This window comes from Artibeus jamaicensis, unplaced genomic scaffold, assembly GCF_021234435.1.
Source record: "Artibeus jamaicensis isolate MK-2021 breed Jamaican fruit bat unplaced genomic scaffold, CSHL_Jam_final contig_3173, whole genome shotgun sequence".
In the NCBI taxonomy this organism is placed as follows: Eukaryota; Metazoa; Chordata; class Mammalia; order Chiroptera; family Phyllostomidae; genus Artibeus; species Artibeus jamaicensis.
This window is the reverse complement of record NW_026521737.1, coordinates 82685-105990: the sequence shown is the minus strand read 5'-3', so window position 1 is coordinate 105990 and position 23306 is coordinate 82685. Positions and strand designations below refer to the sequence as shown.

General features: G+C 40.1%; 1 protein-coding gene across 3 annotated transcripts in view; it reads left to right on the top strand.

The window, feature by feature from the left end:
* Positions 1–23306, top strand: part of CFAP69 (cilia and flagella associated protein 69) — a 69840-nt gene that overhangs the window by 2837 nt on the left and 43697 nt on the right. For 2 of the 3 annotated variants that reach the window (XM_037152538.2, XM_037152529.2), the window contains exons 2-5: positions 10902–10961; positions 12468–12533; positions 14728–14837; positions 18694–18770. In XM_037152538.2, the coding sequence (XP_037008433.2) occupies positions 10902–10961; positions 12468–12533; positions 14728–14837; positions 18694–18770 (313 nt within the window). The remainder of the gene's footprint in view (positions 1–10901; positions 10962–12467; positions 12534–14727; positions 14838–18693; positions 18771–23306) is intronic. The other variant, XM_037152517.2, reaches the window with a different exon arrangement.

Below are 23306 nucleotides of genomic sequence, written 5' to 3'. Positions count from 1 at the left end.
ACTTGCCATTGATTTATTTTATGGTGCTTGTGTTTGGTTTTGAATTTATTTTTGTTATACAAAATTAATTTTTCCAAGCTGGTCTGTTGAGAAATTCAACTTCTGAGGGCTTGTGTGGATCTCCACCGTGGCTGGGTGTTTCAGCATTCCAAGTCGTTTGTTCCATGCTAGGGTTCCATTGCTCCTCCCCGGAGAGCCCTGATCAAGCCTTAAAATGTGAATTCTGTGGAGGAATCCTGCTCTGGCTGTTCACACTAATGACATGGGGCCACTGTGGGAATTACTGTTGAGACTTCAGAAGTCTCACACTGGGTAAGGAACCCTGTCTCTTGAGTCAACATGCTGGAGCTTTGGAGAATTCCTTGGGAGTGGCCAGTTGACTGGGGACCAGTTCTACTGTGATAATAGGGTTGAGCGCTCTGAGGATGCTCATATAAAAGGGGGACATACCCCTGGAAATGGGGGGTTTGAACTGTGCATGTGTGATGGCCCCTGGCTGAACATGGGGCTAGAAGAGAGGCGAATAGAGCTGACACTGGCCCTCATTGGTGGGAAGGCTGGACACTCCCACTGACTTTTCAGGAGAGGACTTTTGAAATGGAATGCACAGGGAAGCAAAAATGCTGTTGGTTCTTTCCCCTTCCAATGTGGGGGTGGGGTGGGTCAGTGGTGGCCAGCGACCCCCTCCAGGTGTGTGAGGAGAGGCCTGGGGGCTCAGACTCCAAAAGAGCCTGAAGCTGGACAGCAGCTGGAGACCAGATAAGCTGCCTGTGTTTATGGTACTTTTGCGTGCGAAAAGAGGTTCCTGGCACAACCTTGAACTGAGCTGGCAGGGGGTGACAGGATGATTTTTCTTTGGGTGTCTTAGAGGGAACAGGCTTTGAGGCAGAAACTTCCTGTTATTTCCAAAGACCTTGGTGATAACAATCAGCACTGTGAACAGATTTCTGTTCAGTTCCTGAACCTATGTAGTAACTGTATTGACAAATATTTAAATAGCTATTTACGATGTCATATTCTGACTTTTTCTTTACTTTTGTTACCCAGATATTTTAGGCAGAAATTTTCCATTAAATAAAAAAATTCCTTTCTTTTCCTCCAAACTCTGTCTTTGGAGATTTGCCTGGTGGGCGGTGCCTGGCAGGGCCCCCCACTGGCACCCCAGTGGGGTTCAGTGAGTCAGACGTTTGCATAGTAACCTGTGGAGCAACAGCATTTTTGCACAGGTAGGAACAAGGAGAATTTACATCATCAGTTTTGTGGACGTGTTCTCCAAAGAAGGACTTTGAGGAACAGCAGCCCCATTACCAAGGCTGCAAGGAGCTCAACACTACCACTGTTCTCCCATGCATGTGGCAACACTGGGTGGATTTTGTATCTTAACGGTTCTCATTCATTCTTCCTTTACTTGGTGTAAAGGCGAGTGGGCCAGTGGGGAGAAGGAGATACGACACAGGCAAGCATGGGTCAAAAAGGAAGTACTTTCAATAGGCCATGGCCAAAATAGTCCACAACATATCAAGTAAAGCAAAGCAAATATGCTTTTGTATATATGTGTGTGTATTTTCTTCCCTCCTTTTTTTTTCGTTTGATTTCCTTTTCTTTCAATACTACCTCTCCTTCTGGGGCCTAGGATTCTCTTCCAAAAAGAAATCAATTTGTATTCATTAAAGTTTCTACCTTGTTAATAATGACAAGAGAAAAATTCTGAGATGCCCTGCATTAAATTACATGAGGCTGGGTGTGAGAGAAGAAGCACTAGGGAAGCAATTAGCAGCTGTGGGCCAACTAACAAAAGACTGCTCACATCCTGAATGCATGTTGGAGCTGGGAGCCAACCTCCAGGCACCTAGAGCTAGGCCCACCATATCCTGCATATGCATGAGCTTCAAGACTGTCGTTCGTTACAGTTGTCAAATTTCCTGCCTACAGACTGTGCACCTGTCATAGAACTGACCCCACTTTGCCTTTTCCCCACGCCTTTCTCTGTAGCCAGTGTAAATTCTTTCAGAACTACTTACATCTTTCTTCTCCAAATATGTTTAAAAGCTCCCGTCAGTTCCAGGATGGTGGACATGTTTTCTTTCCTACCTGGTGCTGCTGCTGATGGTTTAGACTTTCTTCCTCAGGATCTGGTCTTTTTGTGGCCGAGCATGTGGCTCAATAAATCTTTCAGAAAACCTGAAAAACTATTGTTTAACAATAAGTACATTAGGAGAATTAACATTTTATAAGGTACTAAAGGAAAAGTATCTACCAAAACAAATGAAATAGAATAAAAACTTAGAGCTGGTAGAAATGATCACTTAGCCTTCTTGGGTTTTGTTTGTTGTTGCTTTTACAAAGGGGGACCCCAACGATTAGTCAATTGAGAGTTACTTGATTTCTTTACTCGGAGTGGCCTCTACTGCTTTTAGCTATCATTAAAATGATAACCTCCGCCTCAAGCCAGTAGAGAAAATACTCTTGGAAATCTAAATGTTTTCAGTCCTTTCAAACCATTCCACATTTGCAGCTCCTCCTTGGCCTGTCCAAAAGTGAGGGTGTGGGTTCTACCTCAGGTCATTAAGCCCGGCTCCACCATGGACTTGCAATCCCCGGATGTTTACCCTCTACCTACTTCCTATGTGTTTTAATGTTGTTCCTCTTATTCTAAAGAATCAGAAACCCTTTAGAGCAGCTTCTCAAATTTTAATGTACGTTTGAAGCATCTGGGGATCTTATTAAAATTCAGATTTCGATTCTGGAGTAGAGCTCCGGATTCTGCTTTTCTAACAGGATTGGAGGTGATACAGTTGTAACTGATTAGAGGACCCCATGTGTAGTGCATTACAGCTGCAGTATGTGATAGGAACAGTGCTGCAGAGTTTCACAACTAACTCCTGGGAAGCTGTAGGAGATAGTTTCATATGTATGCAGATTATAAAACAAAATAAACAATAACACAAAATCCCAACCGTCCCTTGGAGGTCAGATGATATGGTAAAAAAAAAAAAGGGAGGAGGGGTACCAAATGGGGCTTTAAAAGAACCACTTGGCCCTGGCTGGTATAGCTCAGTGGATTAAGCATGGGTCTGCAAAGCAAAGGGTCGCCGGTTTTATTCCCAGTCAGGACACATGCCTGGGTTGCAAGCTGGGTCCTCAGTAGGGGACACATGAGAGGCAATCACACATTGCTCTTTCTTTCCCTCTCTTTCTCCCTCCCTTCCCTTCTCTCTAAAAATAAATAAATATAATCTTAAAAAAAAAACCTACGTGTGCCCAGGTGGCTCCCTTGTTTGGAGCTCTTCCTGTACACCAGAAGTCACATACCTAGGTTGCAGGTGTGACCCCTGGTATGATCCCCGGTCGAGGCACCTACAGAAGGCACCTGATACATGTGTCTCTTTCACGTTGATCTCTCCACTTCCTCCCTCTCCCTTTAAAATCAATAAATCCTTGAGTGAGAATTTAAAAGAAAAGAAAAAAACAAACAACTCTTTGTTCTCCTTCCTTGTATGGCCTCCAGTGAAGATGTGAAAAAAATGCAGCTGTTTGTCCTTCCTTGTCACCACAGTGCCACAGTCAGTCCCGGATCCACGTCTCATCCTTCGAGTCAGCTCTTGGGTTTGCTCTCGTTCCTTTGCCCGGTCTGTTGTCCACAGACACCACTCTGTCATCCTCATTCCTCCGAGTCCCACCCCCATTTCTTTCAGGATTCCACATTAACTCCTTATTGCCTACCTCATCTAATGCTATTACGTTCACCAAATCACTTAACCTCTCTAGGCCTATTGCCTTTTCTATTGTTGCACAAAGCTCTCAGGGCTGAAGGTATTTCCAAAAGAAAGAGTTGATTGAGCCACATGCTAGCCAGAAAAGCACCAGGTTGTGGGGCATGAAGTCTGAACAGCAGCAGGGCTAGATGGAGAGACAACGTGTCCGCCTTCCTGGAGTTGATGGGCTTTTCCACACATCCGGTAGGGGGAGGAAAGATGGAAGTCAGTTTCCGCTGGCTGTAGATAAAGTGGGTGGGAGAGGGTGACATGGGGTTAGTCTGGGAGAGGTTCATAGTCCATAGTAGAGAGTGTTTGTTCCTTTGGATTGGTTGTAGGCAACAGTTGAGGAAGTTCAGTGCAAGCAAGAAGCAGAGTCTCCTGGTGGGGGATGTGGACTCTGGCCCGCAGGGTCCGTGTGTTGTGGCTGCGATGAACAAATTCACACGGGCTACAGAAGTCCTGTGGAGAAAGGGACAGCACAGCTGCTCTCTAAGTGAGAGAGAGCTGGACCTTGCCCAGGCGTTTATGGCTTTTCTGAGCACATTACATCATTACATCGAGGATGGTCCTCATTTACTATGCACAGGTTCACTTTAGGTGGTTACCTTTTACAGAAAACAAAGGAGAGGATGTTGCTGATTACATCAAAGAAGGAGGATATTTGCAAATGCAAAGGGAAAAGTGTGGACTTCTGCCAAGATGGAGGTTTAAGGTGGATGTGCCGTGCCTCCTCACACAACCAAGTTTAGGGACAACTAAATATTAGCATCAGAAAACACAACCAGAACACGAAAAACTGAACTTTTCGGAAGTCCGCTAACAACAAATTCTTCGGCCCGACCAGTAAGGGGCGAAACCGGCGTCGGGTGAGGAGTTACAAAGGAGGGCTCGATCGACCGGGGCGCGGAATCCAGACGCGCGAATCCAGTTGCACGGGTTCCAAACCCAGGATTGGACCTAGTGAGCGACGGAGCGGCCCACTACGGAGGAGTCAGTGGGGAGGCGGTGGCAGCGAGTTGACTGTGGTTGCCTGGTTGCACGCGGGTGAGGGAGTGAGCGCTTGGACCGGCGGCGGCGGCGGCGCCATTTCCCGCTCTGACCACGCCCCCACATACAGCGTCACAACCCAGCGACCTGGGAATCCAAGGCGCCGCTCCTCCCACTTAAAGGACCAGAACAGACCAAAAATGTTGCAGGGAGACCTCAAAGCCCCAGAGATAAATCTAAGTGACGAAGAAATAGCAAATCTCTCAGACGCACAGTTTAAAACACTGGTCATCAGCTTCCTCACAGATCTGGTGGACTATAGCCACAAATTAGAGAAACATATGAAGGCTAAATTAAGGGAAATGAATGGAATTCCACAGGAAAACCATAGAGATGAAAAAAAAACTGGGACTCAAATCAATGGAGTGGACCAGAAGGAAGAAGAAAAAAATCATCAAACAGAAAGGAATGAAGAAATAAGAATTCAGAAAAATGAGGAGAAGCTTAGGAACCTCCAGGACATCTATAAACGCTCCAATATCCGAATTATAGGGGGTACCAGAAGGGGGGAAAGACACAACCACCAGTGGAAAAACTATTTGAACAAATAATAAAAGAAAATTTCCCCAATCTGGCAAAGGAAATAGACTTCCAAGAAATCCAAGAAGCCCAGAGAGTACCAAAAAAGTTGGACTCAAGAAGAAACACACCAAAGCATATCATAATTACATTAGCCAAAATTAAAATGAAGGAAAGAATCCTGGAAGCAGCAAGAGGTAAGGGGACAATCACCTACAAAGGAGTCCCCATCAGACTGTCAGCAGATTTCTCAAAAGAGACCTTACAGGCAAGAAGGGGCTGGAAAGAAATATTCCAAGTCATGAAATCTAAAGACCTACAACCAAGATTGCTCTATCCAGCAAAACTTTCATTTAGAACGGAAGGACAGATAAGGTGCTTCTCAGATAAGACCAAATTCAAGGAGTTCATCATCACCAAGCCCTTATTATATGAAATGTTAAAGGGACTTATCTAAGAAAAAGAAGTTAAAGAAACATGAACAGTGAAAGGACAACAAACTCACAGTTATTAACAACCACACCTAAAACGAAAGCAAACTAAAAGGACAGCTAGATCAGGAGTGGAAACATAGAAATGAAGATCTCAAGGAGGGTTAGCAACAGGGGAGTGGGAGGAGGAGACGGGGGGAGAAGGTACAGAAAACAAGTAGCATAGACAGTAGATAGAAAATAGATGGGGGGGGGCAAGAATAGTATGGGAAATACAGAATCTAAAGGACTTGAGACACATGGACATAAACTAAAGGGGGGTAATGGTGGGGTTGGGGGGGCAGGGTGGAGGGGAATGAAGGGGGGAATAGAACAACTGTAACAGCATAATCAATTCAAAAATAAATAAATAAATTTATTTTTAAAAAAAAAGGGAAAAGTGGTTGAACTGGTTACACTCATCCTTGGGAGGTTTAGCATACATTTTAGGAAGTTTCTTTAAAGATACACAGTAAACATTTGTTGTCTCAATTCAGGGTGAGGGAGTTATAGCAAAAGCAAGCCTCATAGCAGCCAATGTACAATACAGACCTGATTCCCCACTAGAGAACCTATCTGTGGGCGTGGGTCCTATGTGCTGGACCTCGCTCCCCACTGGCCTTTCCGACTGGGGGCTGGGCTACATTTTCCATGCCTCAAGGAGCAGTTCCCTGTAGGTGGGCAGTGGTGCCTGGCTATTCTCTTCAGATAATCACAGCAACAGAAGTTAATTCGGAGTTTCAACATACACTCAGGAATGTAAGCAGTCCTTTGTTGGTTTTGCACTGCAGTTGTTAACTGATTAACCTCTGTGTCTCTTCCCCCATCCTTCTGCCCACTGTACTTAATTTAGGACATCTCAGAATTTTTTCCTTGTCACTATAAAACGAGCCTGTACTAGATGAGCAGTCCCCAAACCTGAGTGACAATCATGGTCATCCCAGGAGTGTCTAAAAACCATTGTCATGCACACCAATGGGCCCTGCCCCAGATTCACTCAATCCCATCCCCAGTGCAGAGCCCGGGGCTCTTAAAAAGCTTCCTCGGGTGATGTTTAGCCTCAGAGCCACTGAAGTAAGTGATAATCAGGGTCTCTGCCCTTCCTGAAGTGCCTCTGTTCCACTTCTCTGCACTGTTTTTAGCGGTTTTAAAGCATAATCCGTGCTTTATCTGTAACATATGCTCTGCTTAGTGCCGCCTTCTCAGGACGGGAACTTTGTTGCTTTTTTCTGTAGCGTCCCCCATTTCCCCCAGTGTTCACTAGCAACACCCCGCACACCTGGTGCACAGCAGGAGATGGTGAATGTCTAATGAATGAGTTCCCCTCTCCCTTTTCTGAACTGAAACCTTGCCCTGCCTTCGGATCCGACTTCTGCAACATTAAGTGCTCCCCCAGGAGGAAGTGCTGCCCATTCATTTTCACCCTCACACATCTCAGGAGCCGACCTGTTCCCAGGGCCCAGTTGCTCAGTTTCTCACCTAATTAACACTTGTTTTATGTTGGCCGCTGTTTCATTTGTCTTAAGTTTTGTCTCTCCCACTAGAATCTGGGTTTCTTAAGTATAGCAAACATATTTTAATACTTATTTCTTCTTTTCCCCTTAATTCTAAGCTCAGAGTAGAAATTTCAGTCCTTATGAGTCGCTAACAAAGGCTTCTGTGTTCCAGGCACACTGTCCTCCTGGCTTCTCCTCAGCCATGCCGGGTGTGCGTCTGCCTGAGGGTCTTTGCTGGAAGTTTTCCCCTTAATGGTCATGGCTTTTTCCATTCCCCTCTTCAAAACTTGGCCAGCTCAGTTGGCTGGGCATCCTCCCACAAACTAATAGGGCACAGGTTCAGTTACCAGGCAGGGCTCGTGCCGGGGTTGCTGGTTCAGTCCCCAGATGGGGCAGTGTTTCTCTCTTCCTCTTTCTCCCTCCCTCCCCCTCTCTCTGGATTTAATAAAAGAAAAACATTTTAATAAAAATAAATTTGAAAAAAAGACTTTGCTGAGATACTAAATAGTATCCTCTCTGTGAGTCTTTTGAGGACCACTGCTCGAGCATCCTAGCACTTCTCCCTCTTCTCCAGAGTGTTATCGTCTTGTACCATACTACATAACATTGACTTTGCCTCCCCGGATGGCTTGGTTGCTTGGAGCATTGTCCCATGCACCAAAAGATTGCAGGTTCGATCCTTGGTCCCTTAGTCAGTGTGTGTAGGCAAGGCAAGTGATCAGTGTTTCTGTCTCACATCAATGACTCATTCATTTTCTTTCTCTCTCTCTCTCTCTCTCTCTATCTCTCTAGCTCCCTCACTCCCCCGTCCCACCCCCTAAAGTCAATGAACATAGCCTCGGGTAATTCTTTATGAAAACAGGTTTGGTTTTTTTTTGTTTGTTTAACACAAACCCTCTTTAGGCTTGTTTCTTTTTTTCTTAGAGATTTTATTTATTTTTAGAGAGAGAGGAAGGGAGGGAGACAGAGAGGGAGAGAAACATCAGTGTGTGGTGGCCTCTCACACAGCCCCCACTGGGGACCTGGCCTGCAACCCAGGCATGTGTCCTGACTGGGAATCGAACAAGTGACCCAGTAGTTCACAGGCCAGCATTCAATCTGCTGAGCCAAACTAGCCAGGGCAGATGCCCATAATTTTGTTTGATTCAATACCATATCTTTAAGTACCTAGAACAATGTCTGACACAGTATAAGCTTTCAATAAATATTTGTAAAAAAAAAACAATAAATTGTGATTAGTTCAGTTGCATATGTATCATGGCTGAGCTTCCTTGCCCAAATTTATAGTCCCTCAGAGACTTCTGAGAACCTCTACAATCTAGCAGTCATACTCTGCCACTGTCTACAAGATTCTGTTGACTATGACTTTAAACTTGTCTACCCCTGTTTTGGACTGATTGTTTGCAATAACCTCTGTGGTCAGTTGAGGAGTCAGGCAGAAAACCAAGGTGCAGAGAACCAGCATTCCTGTACCAGACTGACCTGCTGGCGCATTTTCTAGCTTTCTAGCTCCGTGACTCTAACAAGTTAGGTCTCAGGGCCCCAGTTTCATCAGCAGATACAATAATGCTACCTTAGTACGGTACATTTGAGGATTAATTAAGATGTAAAATGCTAGGACCACAGTAAATGTTAATTCCTTTCTCTATGACTAAGTATCAAATGAGCAAGTTTTCTCCCTTTTGAAATGTCCCTTGGTAAAGTGAGAAAATTAGTTCATGCTGTAACTTGAAGTAAGGGGAGGTCTAATTTGCTTCAAAGCAGTGTATTAAATGTTTGTTCTTAAAAGGTTTTGTTAATGTTTTTATAATTTCTCCATAAACATCTTATGATAGTAACAGCAATTATTTTGCTATTTCCATATGTATATTCTCCTTTGCTTCTACACTCTGCTTGTATGATCTCATCTACCCACAGCTTATATAATTCCTCAGGCCCAGGAATCACCCGCAACTTTTTACTTTCTTCTTTCCCACCAAGCCTAATCACCGCTCAGTTCCTGCTCATGGTACCTCCTTGTTGTTTTTCATTCAGTTCCCTGTCGTCTGTCTATCCCAGTTGCCTCTGCCGCAGTCAAGGCCTGAAGTCACAGACTGCTCTCCTCCCACCGTCTAGACCTTTCCAGTGCAGTCCCCACTCAAGAGACAAAATTACCTTTTTGTTACATTCCTCTGGTTAAAGCCTGTGGGAAAAAAATGACCACACCAATGAGAACAAACAGGCTGTTTATTCAAAGCTTGTCCTTAGAAAGAGTGTCAGCCAGGTTTACTTGCATTTGGCAGAGACAGGCAGGGAAGTTTCGTAGTGAAAAAGGGGAAGGCTTCTAGTTTGCTCCGGTAGTTGCCCTGGGGAAGCTAGAGGTGAGCCAGCCAGAAGCAGGACATTCTATATGATAGAATAGGGAAGCATATTTGGCTTTTTCTGGGTCCTGATTGGCAAATGAGGGGGCAAAAAATAGGCAATATGGCATGAACCAAATCCTGACTTTTCTGAGCCAAATGCTGCAGAAACTGTGGTTTGGCACCCCAGGTTGGTTGCTGCAGAGGCTGTGGGCCATAGTTCTACTGTCATGTAGCCTGGCCATTGTCTGTTCTCATGTCCAGTCCCTCACACCATTCAAGAGCTTCTGAAGATCCTTCACATAGCATACAAGGCCTTTTGTAAAATGGTGGTGTTAATAATAGTACCTACCTCATAGAATTTAATGAGTAAATACATGGAAAGTGCTTATAACTGTACCTGGAAGCAGATGTAATGTATACACTCTGTGGGAGCACAGAGGAGGGACATTTGTTCTATCCTTTTTCATTCCTTGGGGAGGTGACACTGAGCTGTGTCACGAAGGACCGACATGCGGGGGTTAACCAAGGAGTGGAAGAGGACTGTAACAACATGAATGGAAATAGAGGAGTGGGTGAGGGGCATTCATGGAGAGCCATTGACTGGCTTTGTTCGGATTTCAGTGTTATTGACCTTACCACAAGGTAGAGGGTGATGTTGAAAAGTAGGGGAGTAGGTGGGGGCAGGGAGAAGGCAAGAAAGCAACTGGGCAAAGGTGAGAATTGAACAAATCAGTAAGATGGAATGGACTCAAGAAACATGTAAGGTGTAAAATGTATAGAAATCGGAGGTTCCTGTTTTGCAAGGTGGACGACTAAGAATGCTGATACCAACTGAGAGGGGATACTTAGTTCAGGAAGGCGACCTCTGCCTGTAGTTGAGAAGTCAGCCCTGCGTACACCTGCGCAGGTGAACTCACTGTGATGTGTAGGCATGAGATGTGTCATGTGTATGAAGAGGATAGCTTTTTTTCCCCAAAGCATGGAAGTGCTATTATTCCAGATGCTCTCTTGGGCCTTTTGGGACCAGTGAAATTTAAAGATATTAACATTATAAAATAATGCTAGAATTCAAGAGAGTTTTTTTTTTAATTCCAAAATTTATTTACTCCAATAAAGGCTCATCTGCTTGTCATTCTCCCCTCACTATCCTTTTGTCATAAGATAGTTTTAAATTGCCAAGGGATAAAGAATATCATATTAAAATCATGTGCTTGATGTAATTGCTTGATTTGTCATTATTTAGAATACTAAGAGCGGTATGTTTTTCAGGGTGCTTTAAAGCCTACGGACCTAAATCGTATCATCAAACTGCTTGAAGAGACCGGCAAAGTAAGCTTTGAGAGAAAATTTCTCTGCTATGTCACTTATAAACTGTGATTGCCTGTAAAGGTCACATGCATTGTCCCCCAATAAGTCTCAGTTCTCTCCTCTTGAAAATATTTTAAGTAGTATCTGTTTTATATTCAAGGACTGTTTAGATTTAGCGTGAACATATTTAACCCGGCAGGGAGGGTGGAAGAGGGGAGTAGATTTAGGCTTGTGAGATGGACAAATCCATGGCGGGTAGAAGCCGAAGGAGCCCATCTGGCCTCTGTGTTTGCTTGTTCAAGTACGATGTTGGGGGAGAGGGCAGAAGTGTCTTGATGTCCTGCTTGAGTTGTTCTGACATGAAAAAAGGATATATATATATATATATATATACACTCATAGTTACTCATACGGTATTTTGAGAGAATTCTCATATAGAATGTAATGAAAACAAAATTATTGTAGATTGAGTCTCCAAATTAAAAGTCCGAGCATCGGGAAAAAGGAAGATAAATGCACGTGCACGTACGCGCGCACACCGCAGCCCTGCCGCCACCCAGGGACTGACTGAGAGCCTGAACGCGGCACACCCCCTGGAGCTTCCACTGGACGACGGACGTGCGTTTACTGAGTGGGGTGCCGTGGGCAGTGGTAGAGCTGATCAGAACAAAACAGAACAAAACGGTGTCCTGTGGTTAGCAGGCACAAAATTTTAGTCATTGTCTTAACCTTTTTTTTTCTCATCTCTGCATTTTTACATAGAAAGAAGGAAACACATAAAAGTAATAACTATAAGAATTTATCTTCTTCCGGCTGTGTTTTTTATGAAAGTTATTTCTAATTGTGCATATATGTGCATTTTTATAAAAAGAAAACTCGACTACATAGAGCCCCTACTAGTTGTTAGTAAGGATAGGGAAAAAAGGTGTAGAAAGTGCCGCAGCGTCTTAGGAACTATTTAAGATTAAAAGGACTGAAGTGATGCGGTCATGAAAAGATGTCAGTGTATAGTTTTGTTCTCTTTTAACTGGCTGAGGCTGTTTGGTTTGCACCAGTGCCCTGGGCATATTTTAGAGATTAAAAATATGGTTTGTGGAGTCAGGTTGCCAAATTTGACTCCTAACACCACCACTCACTATCTGTCTGATTTTGAACAAATTACTTAGTGTTTCAGCTTGAGGTTCTTATTTTGGAAAACAGGGATGATAACAGTACTTTTCTAATAGGGTTGTTTTGGGGCGTGATATGTACCTATGGTACCTAACTGGTGTGTGGCGTAGAGAACCGCTCAGCATCCTTCAGCTGCTGCTAATATTATTTCTGGAAACAATTACTGCTCTTATGTTAATCTAGTTTTAATTTTCAGTTTCCTAACCACATTTGAATGGTAGTTTATTTTTACCTTCACTGTTTCAGGAAACATTTTATAATTTGATAATTTTAATGTCTACTTTCTTTTTATATTAATGAAAACTTTAAAAATCTCAACACTAGCACAGAAAAACTAAAACAGATCATTTGTTTTAGGATGATTTAGAAGAAAAACAAGTTAAATGTGTCAAGAAACTGGTGCAATATTATCAGAATGGATTTGTATCCTTTACCCCCTGACATGGGAGAATTTTTATTAGAAAATGTGTTTGTTTCCTATTGCTGCTGTAACAAGGTACCACAGGGCACCTTAAAACAACCTAAGTTTTTGCTTCATGGTCTGGAGGTCAGATTCCACAATCAGCCTCACTGGGCTCAAGTTAAGGTGTTAGCCTTCCTTTTGAAGGCTCTACAGGACTGTCCACTGCCTTGCCTCTCCCGCCTCTTCGGCCTGTGCTCCTTGGCTCCCAGCCCCTCCCTCAGAGTCATCACCCCCACCTCTGCCTCTGTGGCCACGTTGCCTTGTTTCCTCCCGGGTGCTCTCCTGCCTGTCTCTTTTCCTTGTAAGGACCCTGTGATTACTTGGGCCCTACCTGGATAATCTAGGATAACTTTCCCATTTTAAGGTTTTTCACTTAATTACTGAAAAGTCCCTTTGCCTTGTAAGGTAACATTCACCAGTTCTGGGGAAGAGGTTGCAGGCATCTTTGGGCATGCCGTTATTCTGTCTACCACAGCAAATATTTAACATTTTTTGTTTTTTTATAAAACTATGTTTTTTGTTTATCAGAAAATATAAAATTGAAGAAAACCCTTCAGTGCAGTTAACCCTGTACAGATAATCCCAGTGCTATAAACTCAAAGAGACCGTGGCTATAGGTAGGACCGCCAGGTCTGTTGTTTCCACCATTTACCTCCGTTTTAGACTGTCCATAAGCTTCTCCACTTCTCTGCCCTTATAAAATGGGGACAACAGCACCTCGTGGAGTCGTTAAGGAGGACTAGATGAGAGATAATGTATACGCAAGTGCTCAATAATCTGTAAAATATTACATAAATATATTATCCCTAGAAAACACACCACTCAGACCAGAACATGGGGAGACTTAGGTGTCTCAGAACTGTGGCACTTAAGAACCAGATTGTTGTTGGGTGGCTATGTTGTTGTTCTAGCCTTTGTATATCTGTGCTACTGTAAAATGCAATAAAACTGCCACAGGAGACCATCACTTTCTGTAGTCATCTTGCCACAGACTGGTAACATACAATACTGTGAGTTGCATAGGCAGGGAAATGTGCCTTGTGATTTTAACTGTTTTCTTGCCTTACTTTAGCCTTGTTTTATATGAATTTGTTGAGTCAGTCAGGTACCTGAGGGTTTGTGGATATCAAGAACTATTCACCGATAGCCAAGAAAGTCTGCTAGCAAGTGATTTCTTTCCCTCCTTTGATCATCACTTTTTCTCTTTGGGTTGAAGAACAGGCAGTGACTGTTTCTGAATGTCTTTAGTGGGCTGGCTTTAGAGGTCATGAAACTTAAAGCAAGCAAGCATTTGTTAGAAAAGTATCTTGGTCATTTCTCTAGGAATTGAACAGAGGTTTGTATTTCTGACATACCCAGCTCTCCCATCTTTTCCTAAGAAGCTCCTACAAAGAGACTAGAAGTGATAGGACTCAACCAAGAAGTACAAGTCACAGCTCTCATTGTTCCCTTGGCTGTAAGACAAAATATACAAAATTTATTTATGTACCAACTGGGTTCTTTAAATAGGTAAAATTAAAAAGGTGCTTTTACCTGCACACCTACTGGTGGTACATTTTGCTTTCATACTAGTTTTAAATGAAATAAAATCTCAATCACTTTAAACCTTAAAAATGAGAAAATGAATCTGAGTAATATTAATAAAATGACTAAGAAAAAATAAGGTAGGTTTGGGTTGCTTATTCCAGAACAGTTGGTGTTTTGCAGGAGTGGGTGGATATGAAGGATAAGATTGAGCTATTAAGTTAATTTTTTCAGTGTGGTATTATTACTCATTGCCAGTTGTAAGTTATTGATCAACTGACTCTGTGGTATACTAGTTGATAATCAAATTCTAAAGGTGTTGTGAGAGGAGAAAAAAATATTTTGAGTAAGAGGTTACTAAGACAAAAATTAAATAATATTTCTTTAAAAATACAGTTCTAACTTTTCCCTGTTAGTCTTCAAAATTAGTATAATTAAAATAGTGTAAACCGCATCTAACAAAATAGGAGTTCTATAGATTTTCCTGGCATAAGTGCTATAAAGAATATGTTAATAATGGAGAGGAATGGGGAGAAAATGCAGACAACTATAACTGAACAACAATGAAGTAATTAAAAATATGTTAATAAAAATATTACTAATTTTATTTCTTAACTAAAAATATTGAAGCCCCTAAGGGATATAGCACAGATATTTACAATTCTGAATCTGTGTGCAGGAAAAATTGAAAACCAGCCCTGTTTTATGGAACCTGCATATGATATTATAAAATTATGTCGGTAAGTTGTTTTTTTTTTAACTTTATTTTATATTAGCATGCAGTACTTTATTACATTTTATTTTGTATTACGAAGATATTATGTATATGGCAAAGCAAAGTGATGCAGAAACTTCACTTGATCACTTGATTCCAGCAGCTGTATTTCAAAGGCAGTCAGTGTTACTGTGATCTGAGGTCACTAGTCACAAGAGACTACACTGTAAGTACATTAAAGTGTTTTTTCATAATAAGTTGCTCTCACAGTAATGGTAAATATGAGATGAAACCAAACATTATAATTTTTTGAGAAAATTATATGGATAATACTTAATAGTTTCAGTCCAGTTTTTTTCTCTCTTTAGAAAATTTGACTCTCAAAGATGTATTATGTCCTGATTCATGTTTATTTGATTTCCCAAATTTGAATGAGGATAAAATGTCAACAACTATTTTTGATGTATGTTTTTTAATGTTAGAGGTCAGCATAATAAAACTAATACGTGCCCTACCCCCTACCGTCTGCACTGTCGTTTCCTCCAGCCCTTCGAGGGGACTGGGAATGTCTCTGCTTCCCTGCTGCCACACAGTGGCTAATCAATATACAAAATAGAAATAAACCTTCCTGACAATTCAGCCTCCTAAAACCCTTCTACTAATTTAGCTTTTTAAATATTGTTCCTTTTAACATGCAAATAATATTGGTAAAACTGTATATGTAGTAGATTTTAACTAACACTTTTAAATTTGGCAGTAATAATATTGAAAATTTTGTAATTATATGCTTCTGGTATTGTAACAAAACAGTCAAAAATAATTTAACGAATGCCTTTACCATGCCCTTCTTTTTTTTTTTTTTTTTTTTGAGATTTTTATTTATTTATTTTTAGAAAGAAGGGAAGGAAGGGAGAAAGAAAGCAAGAAGAAACATCAATGTGTGGTTGCCTCTTGTGCACCCCCTACTGGGGACCTGGCCTGCAACCCAGGCATGTGTCCTGACTGGGAATCGAACTAGCAACCCTTTGCTTCACAGTCTGTTGCTCAGTCCATTGAGCCACACCAGCCAGGGCTCATGCCTTACCTTTTAATAGAGACCATGAAAAATAAAGACATAAATGATTGCTGTGGTGTAAATTCATAAATGAATTTATACATTCAAGAAACTTGAATGTATAAATTGGAAATTATTATATTATGTGAAATAATATAACATTTTCAAATTCTGAGGCTGTGCAAGAACACCAGGTTTTCAAGTATGACTTTCACCATCAATGCTCCTTCAGAGCTCCATCAAGAACTGGTTCTCTCTGAAAGCTGTGACTGTTTCACCACTAATATGAAAAATCTTTCGAATTACATTCTTTCCTTCCCCTCATATTATATAATTATTCATAATAGTTCATTTTTTCTACTTCCCTAATTTCTGCTTTTTTTCTGCATTTCTCCATGTCTCACATTCACTTGATTCCCTTTTGAAGACATTTTTAGTAGATAAAAACATTGAAAATAAAAAATAAAGCCTTCCCTGGCTGGTGTAGCTCAGTGGATTGAGCGCGGGCCTGGGAACCAGACAATCGCGGTTCGATTCCCAGTCGGGGCACATACCGGGGTTGCAGGCCGGTTCCCTGCAGGCCAGTTCCCAGCAGGGGACGCACAAAGGGCGACCATACATTGATGTTTCTCTCCCTCTCTCCTTCCCTTCCCCTCTGAAGATAAATAAATAAAATATTTTTTAAAAAATAAATAAATAAAGCCTTTTTGTTTCAGCCTATCAATAGTATGCTTCTCTCACTGCATCAGAAGTAAAATGCTCATTTTTTTTCATAAGTTTTTGGGAAAAACTCTTCTGATACTTTATCTTTTAGGTTATTCCTTTTGATAATGAAAGAAAAAGTTTGAGGACAAGTAGAACTAGTTTTTAGAGTTTTAACAGTGAGCTGGATAATAAGTTATTTGTTTCAAATGAAGAATTCTAACAAACACTTGGAATGAACCTCTGTGGCATTTATAAAGTTGTAATTTTCATAGTTTGCCCTTGAAATAACTTTCAGTTCCAAATGGTTGATAGTCTGTCCAGAAGGTATCCAGCCATGTAATATAAAAAAATAGAGACATTTACTGAAAAAGATACAAGAAACATTATACACAGGACAATGACACCTCAGTCCCCTTCAAAGTAGGCCCCTTGGGACCTCACACAGTTCTCCCAGTCTCCATCAGCTGCCCCATTGTATTTTCCTGAATCTCATCAATGGTCTGAAATCTCTTCCCTTTCAAAGGGGACTTTAGTTTGGGGGAAAGCCAGAAGTTCAGGGCACCAAATCTGGGCTGTAGGGAGGCTGAGTCACCTGGGTGATTTGATGTTTCATCAAAAGTTTTGCACAAGACACATAAGCAGGTGAGTTGTGATGAAGCTGCTAATCACTTAGCTGTGACTTTTGGAATCGTGACTTTTGGAATCATCTGAATACTTTCTGCATAGAAAGTTCAGGCTTTACAGCAAAATTTGATGCAGATTCATTTCTCTACACACAAGCCATTTTGAATTCAATAGCCACACACTGCACATGCTCACTCAATGGTGTCCACCACCCCCAATGACTAGTACAGTGAAGTCGTCGTCATCCTTCACACATGTGCATTCCAGTCCACTCTCCTTGGCCACCAGGTTATGTCGACGTGGTGTAACCCATTCTTCCCACCCATTCTTGTTATATTAACAATGGCTGGACTTTTTCTGGACAGACTATATGTACAAAAATAAATATAAAATCTCCACATGTGTTCTAAATAGTGATTTTAATCACTTGGTTAATTTTTCTTGAAAAACATTAACTAAAAGTCCTCTGTTGAGCACGTACGTGCCTGTGAACTAAAGGATAATGGTTCGATTCCCAGTCAGGGCACATGCCTGGGTTGCAGGCCAATTCCCAGCAGGGGGCGCACAAGAGGCATACATTGATATTTCTCTCCCTCTCTTCTTCCCTTCCCTTCTAAAGATAAATAAATAAAAATCTTTAAAAAAATAAATTTATTTTCTTTAAAAAGTCCTCTGTATAGGATATATTATATCTTCAATAAATAGTATAGAAGCCTCAAATTTTAAGCTCATGAAATGCCAAAATATTTTACTGTATATACAGTTAAGAACTATTTATTGTATATAGTTAAGAACTTTTATCTTTCCTTTGACATTTAGACTAAGGACCTAGGTTCGAGTGCCTTATCTTTTATTATTTTATTACTATTTGTAAGTAAATTATTTTCAAATAACTTTGGTTATAGTAACTGTGAAATGTGACTCTAATATAATTAATATTTCTTAACTTTAATTTCTTAGTGTCTCAAAAAAGTGTATCTGTTATTTTGTGGACAATAACTAATCCAGTTAATAAGGGAAAAGTCACTTCAATTTAAGAACAAATAGGCCATTGATATATTAACTAGAGTATCAAAAATTTCAGAAGAATCCCTTGAACGGCTTTTACGTTATAGGTAAGCCTAGATCTGTGATTTGTATTAGAGTATCCAATGTCCTCCTAATTTTGGTAGAACTACACCTATATTCCCTTATTTCGCCTTCAGAGAGAAAAAGGATTTTTAAGTTTTTTATTTATACAGTGTTGCAAGATGGCTTTCTTAACCCTTGCTTATGTCCATCTCTCTTCATTTTTATAAGCTTATTTTATTTTGGTTTTTTGGTCAGCTACATAGAAACACAAAAATGTTTTTGATAGTTTTCAATTCCCCACGGCTAAAGAACAGAACACTATTCTCATTTTATTCTTTAGAGAATAAAATTTTTCGTACTTTGCAAATGATGCTTTGATTAAGGACTTTGTGAGACCTAACTTGTACATTCTTTATTCTTATCGAAGCTTGCCATTTTTGAAAAAGAAAGCATCAGATGAAATAACATATGCTGAAGATACTGCTAATTCAATTGCACTTCTGGGTAAGTTGAGATTTTCTTTTTTAAATATTTTATTTATTTATTTTTAGAGAGGGGATGGGAAGGAGAAACAGAGGGAGAGAAACATCAATGTGTGGTTGCCCCTCATGCGTCCCCTACTGGGGACCTGCCCTGCAACCCAGGCATGTGCCCTGACTGGGAATCGAACCAGTGACCCTTTGCATCACAGGCTCGTGCTCAATTCACTGAGCTACACCAGCCAGGGCGAGATTTTCTTACCATGGAATATTGTAACATAACAGGTCTGATTAACAAGACAAAAATGTCTCTCTCACTGTTTTACTAAGATCTAGTCTCTTTTCTTGTTTTCTGGTTGGGAATTAATCATAGTGAGCTTGGTGATAATTTTTGTATTGTTTTACTCTCCAGTGTTGTGTAATACCACCAACATTCTGTGTTCCTTAATATGATTGGTGATGCTTCTGTGCACTTACTTTTCTTCAGGTTACTTAGTTGATAAAGTATTTGTTACCTTTTTTTGTAAATTAGACATATGTGTCTCTCCCAATAATCATAAAATATTTTCAACTTTGAACTCTAATGCTATAATCGTAGAGAGCCAAATTGTTCAATAAATAACCTATTATTTAAAATAAAATCATAAAATGGTGGAATATTAACAACTGGAGCATAATATAACATAAAGATGAAGATGCTTGTATTTTGTATTCAAACTATGAAAAAATATAAAACAGCAGGCTTTTGCATTTTGGTTATTGCTTGACATTCTAGAGAGAGAAAATAACTTTCCAGGAAATGAGATCAAACACTAGCTCCTTGAATCAGCCCTTAAATACATGAGAGCATGTTCCCAAAACAAATCCTACATTACATTTTACTTATTAATTTAGATCTTTGTTTGTATAAAAGAACTAAAAGATACAGAATTAGCCCAACAAATAAAAAATAACAATTTGCTGAATTGTTATGTCCCCAGTATTATATTCCATACTGAAAGATTTTAGATACTCAACCGGAATAAGTAAAAAGCATTTAAAATTTTTTTTATCCTCACCCAAGGACTTTTTTTCCATTGTTTTACTAAGAGAGGAGGGAAGAGAGAAAAACATCAGTGTAAGAAAGAAGCATCTATTGGTTGCTTCCCATATGCCTTTGGAACAGGGATCATACATGCCTGACCAGGGATGGAACCCACAACCTAGGTATGTGCCCTGATGGGGAATTCAACCTGCAACCTTTCAGTTACAGGACAATGCTCCAACTAACTGAGCCACACTGGCCAGGGCCAAAAATATTTTTAATTTTTAACATAGACTCTGACCCTTTTGTATCTAAATACATTTCATATACCTTAACTGTAGATAACAGGAAAAACTGTTATTGCCTAGAATAGGTGAGGGTATTAAGGAAATTAGAATACACATGGGAAGATGGATATGATGACCTTAAGGAGCAAGTAGGATAAAAACTAAGGGGAAACTTAAATTGTGTGAATCTCTGTCATCAGTACAAATTTACAATGGGAAGCCAACGGAAAGAAGACATGGTATAACATATAACAAATGTAGGTTTGGTTGATAACATTTTTAAATGCCTCTGTTCCCCTTATTATTTTAAACTGTTGCCTCCAAGACGGTTGGCAGACATTTGTTTGACAAACACAGGGCCCATTTCTTACTACGTAGATCGCTCTTTGCTGAGTGACTGCCTGCCTACAGAACACAGTACTGTGTCACTGGAGGGCCGTGGACTCTCAGTCTAATCAAACTCTCTTCACTGGTTGCTGACCTCAAGCACTGCCGTTCTGTCCCTAATCTTTTCATTGCTGGAAACACGAGTTAAGCTAAAATAATTTTAGATAGTATAAACTGTTGAACAAAGGCTATTTATTTTTACTAACAACTTCCAGTTTATATTATGTACTAGTAAATTACATTACTTTTTCTTATAAAATGACAGATAACTCTGATTCAAGAGCAGGATTCCAGGAACATGAAGAACTTGGTACTCTGCCCTGAAATTATCTAAATTTACAGGCACTAAAAGAGTAAAGAACCAGATGAGAAACCTTAGAATTTCCCATAAACTTGAACATTTGGTTAGTTTTGTTGGAAAAGTTTAGTTCTTCCTCTTGCCTACAGTTTTTTCAACATGATTTTTGCAATTTCAAAGGAAGAGTCCCAAAAAATAAAACTAAGAAAATAATCTTTAAACTGTCTTTTTTCTTTTCTTTTTTTTATTTTTGAAAAAAATTATTGTTTACACTATTGCTAATGTCCCATATTTTCTCCCTTCTCCCCCCTCCACCCAGCCCGCCCGCACTTCCATAGTCCCCACACCATTGTCCATGTCCATGGGTCTTCCATGTATGTTCTTTGACTGATGTCTTTACCTTCTTTCAATCAGTCCCCACCTCCCCTCTCCCTTCTTACAGCTGTCAGTCTTTTCATGTTAGATATGATCATGTGATTTTTGACTTTCATTTTGTTTTTGTGATCTATCACATTTATTGATTTTTGAATATTGTATCATTCTTGCATCACTGGAATAAATCTCACTTGATCATGAAGTATGGTCTTTTTAATATGTTGCTGGATGCAGTTTGCTATTTGTTGAGGATTTTAGCATCTAAGTTCATCAGAGATACTGGTCTGTAATCTTCTTTCTTTGTTGTGTCTTTACCTGGTTTTGGGATTAGGATGATACTGGCCTCATAAAAAGAGTTTAGAAGTCTTTCCTCTTTTTGAATTTTTGGTGTAGTTTGAGGACAGGTATTAATTCTTCTTTGAATGATTGCTAAAATTCGCCTGCGAAGCCATCTGGTCCAGGGCTTTTGTGTGCCAGGAGTTTTTTGATTATTGCTTCAGTTCTCTAGTTGTTATTGGTCTATTTAGGTTTTCTGCCTCTTCCTGATTCAGTTTTGGAAGAATATATGTTTCTAGAAATTTATTCACTTTACCCAGGTTGTCCAATTTTCTGGTATGTAGTTGTTCAGAGCAATTTCCTACAATCTTTTGTATTTCGATGGTATCAGTTGTAATGTCTCCTTTTCATTTCTGATTTTATCTAGGTCCTCTCTCTTTTTATCTTGATGATTCTGGTTAATGGTTTGTCAATCTTTTCAAAGAACCAGCTCCTGGATTCATTGATCCTTTGAATTTTTTTTTTTTTTAGTCTCTATGTCATTTAATTCTGCTCTATCCTTGATTATTTTCTTCCTTGTACTCTAGGATTTGTTTGTTTTTGATCCTTCAGATCTTGTAGAGGTAGGGTTAGGTCATTTATTTGACATTTTGCTGTCTTATTTTTTTTAATTTATTTTATTTTTGACAGAGGGGAAGGGAAGAAGAGAAGGACAGGAACATCCATGTGTGGTTGCCTCTCACATGCCCCCTACTGGGGACCTGGTCCACAACCCAGGCATGTTTCCTGACTGGCAGTCGAACTAGTGACCTTTTGGTTCTCAGGTTGATGCTTAATCCACTGAGCCACACCAGCCAGGGCTATTTGAGATTTTTCTGTCTTCTTTAGGGAGGCCCGTATTGCTGTGAACTTCCCTGCCTTTGCTGTGTCCCTTAGGTTTGGGGTTGTTGTGTGTTTATTTTCATTTGTTTCCAGATACTTTCTGATTTCTTCCGTGATCTCATTGTTAATCTGTTCATTATTTAATAACATGTTATTCAGCTTCCATGTATTTGAGTGTTTTTGGATTTTTTCCTCGAGGTGGTTTCTAGTTTCAAGCTGTTGTGATCTGCAAAAATGCTTGATATGATTTCACTGTTCTTGAATTTGTTGAGGCTTGTTTTGTGTCCTACCATGTGGTCTGTCATTGCAAATGATCCATATGCATTGAGAAAAATGTATATTTTGCTTCTTTGGGGTGAAATATTCTGTAAATATCAGTTAAGTCCATTGATCTAGATTGGCGTTCAATACCACAATATCCTTATTGATTTTTTGTTTGGAAAATCTATCCATTGTTGACAGTGGGGTGTTAAAATACCCTACAATGACTGTATTGCTGTGAATCTCTTTCTTAATGTCCTCCAAGATTTTCTTTATATATTTAGGTGCTCCTTTACTGGGTGCATGTATGTTTACAAGAGTTATATCCTATTGTTGGGCTACTTCCTTTAGTATTATGTAGTGACCTTCCTTGTCTCTTGTTATGCCCTTTGTTTTGAAGTCTTTTTTGTCTGATGTAAGTATCACTACCCCAGCTTATTTTTCACGTCTATACGCATGAAATATTTTTTCCATTCCTTCACTTTTAGTCTGTGTAGATCTTTTGTTCTGAGGTGGGTCCATTGTAGATAGTATATAGACAGTCATATTTTCTCATACATTTAGCTACTTTATGTCTTTTGATTGGAGCATTTAATCTATTTACATTTAAGGTTATTATTGGTAGGTACTTATTCATTGTCATTTTTCCCTTTGTACCTGTGTTCCTGTTTCCCTCTATTTCTTCTTCTTCTTAAAACAGTCCCTTTAGTATCTCATGCAATGCTGGCTTGGTGAAGTTGTACTCTTTTAGCCTTCTTTAGTTGGGGAAAT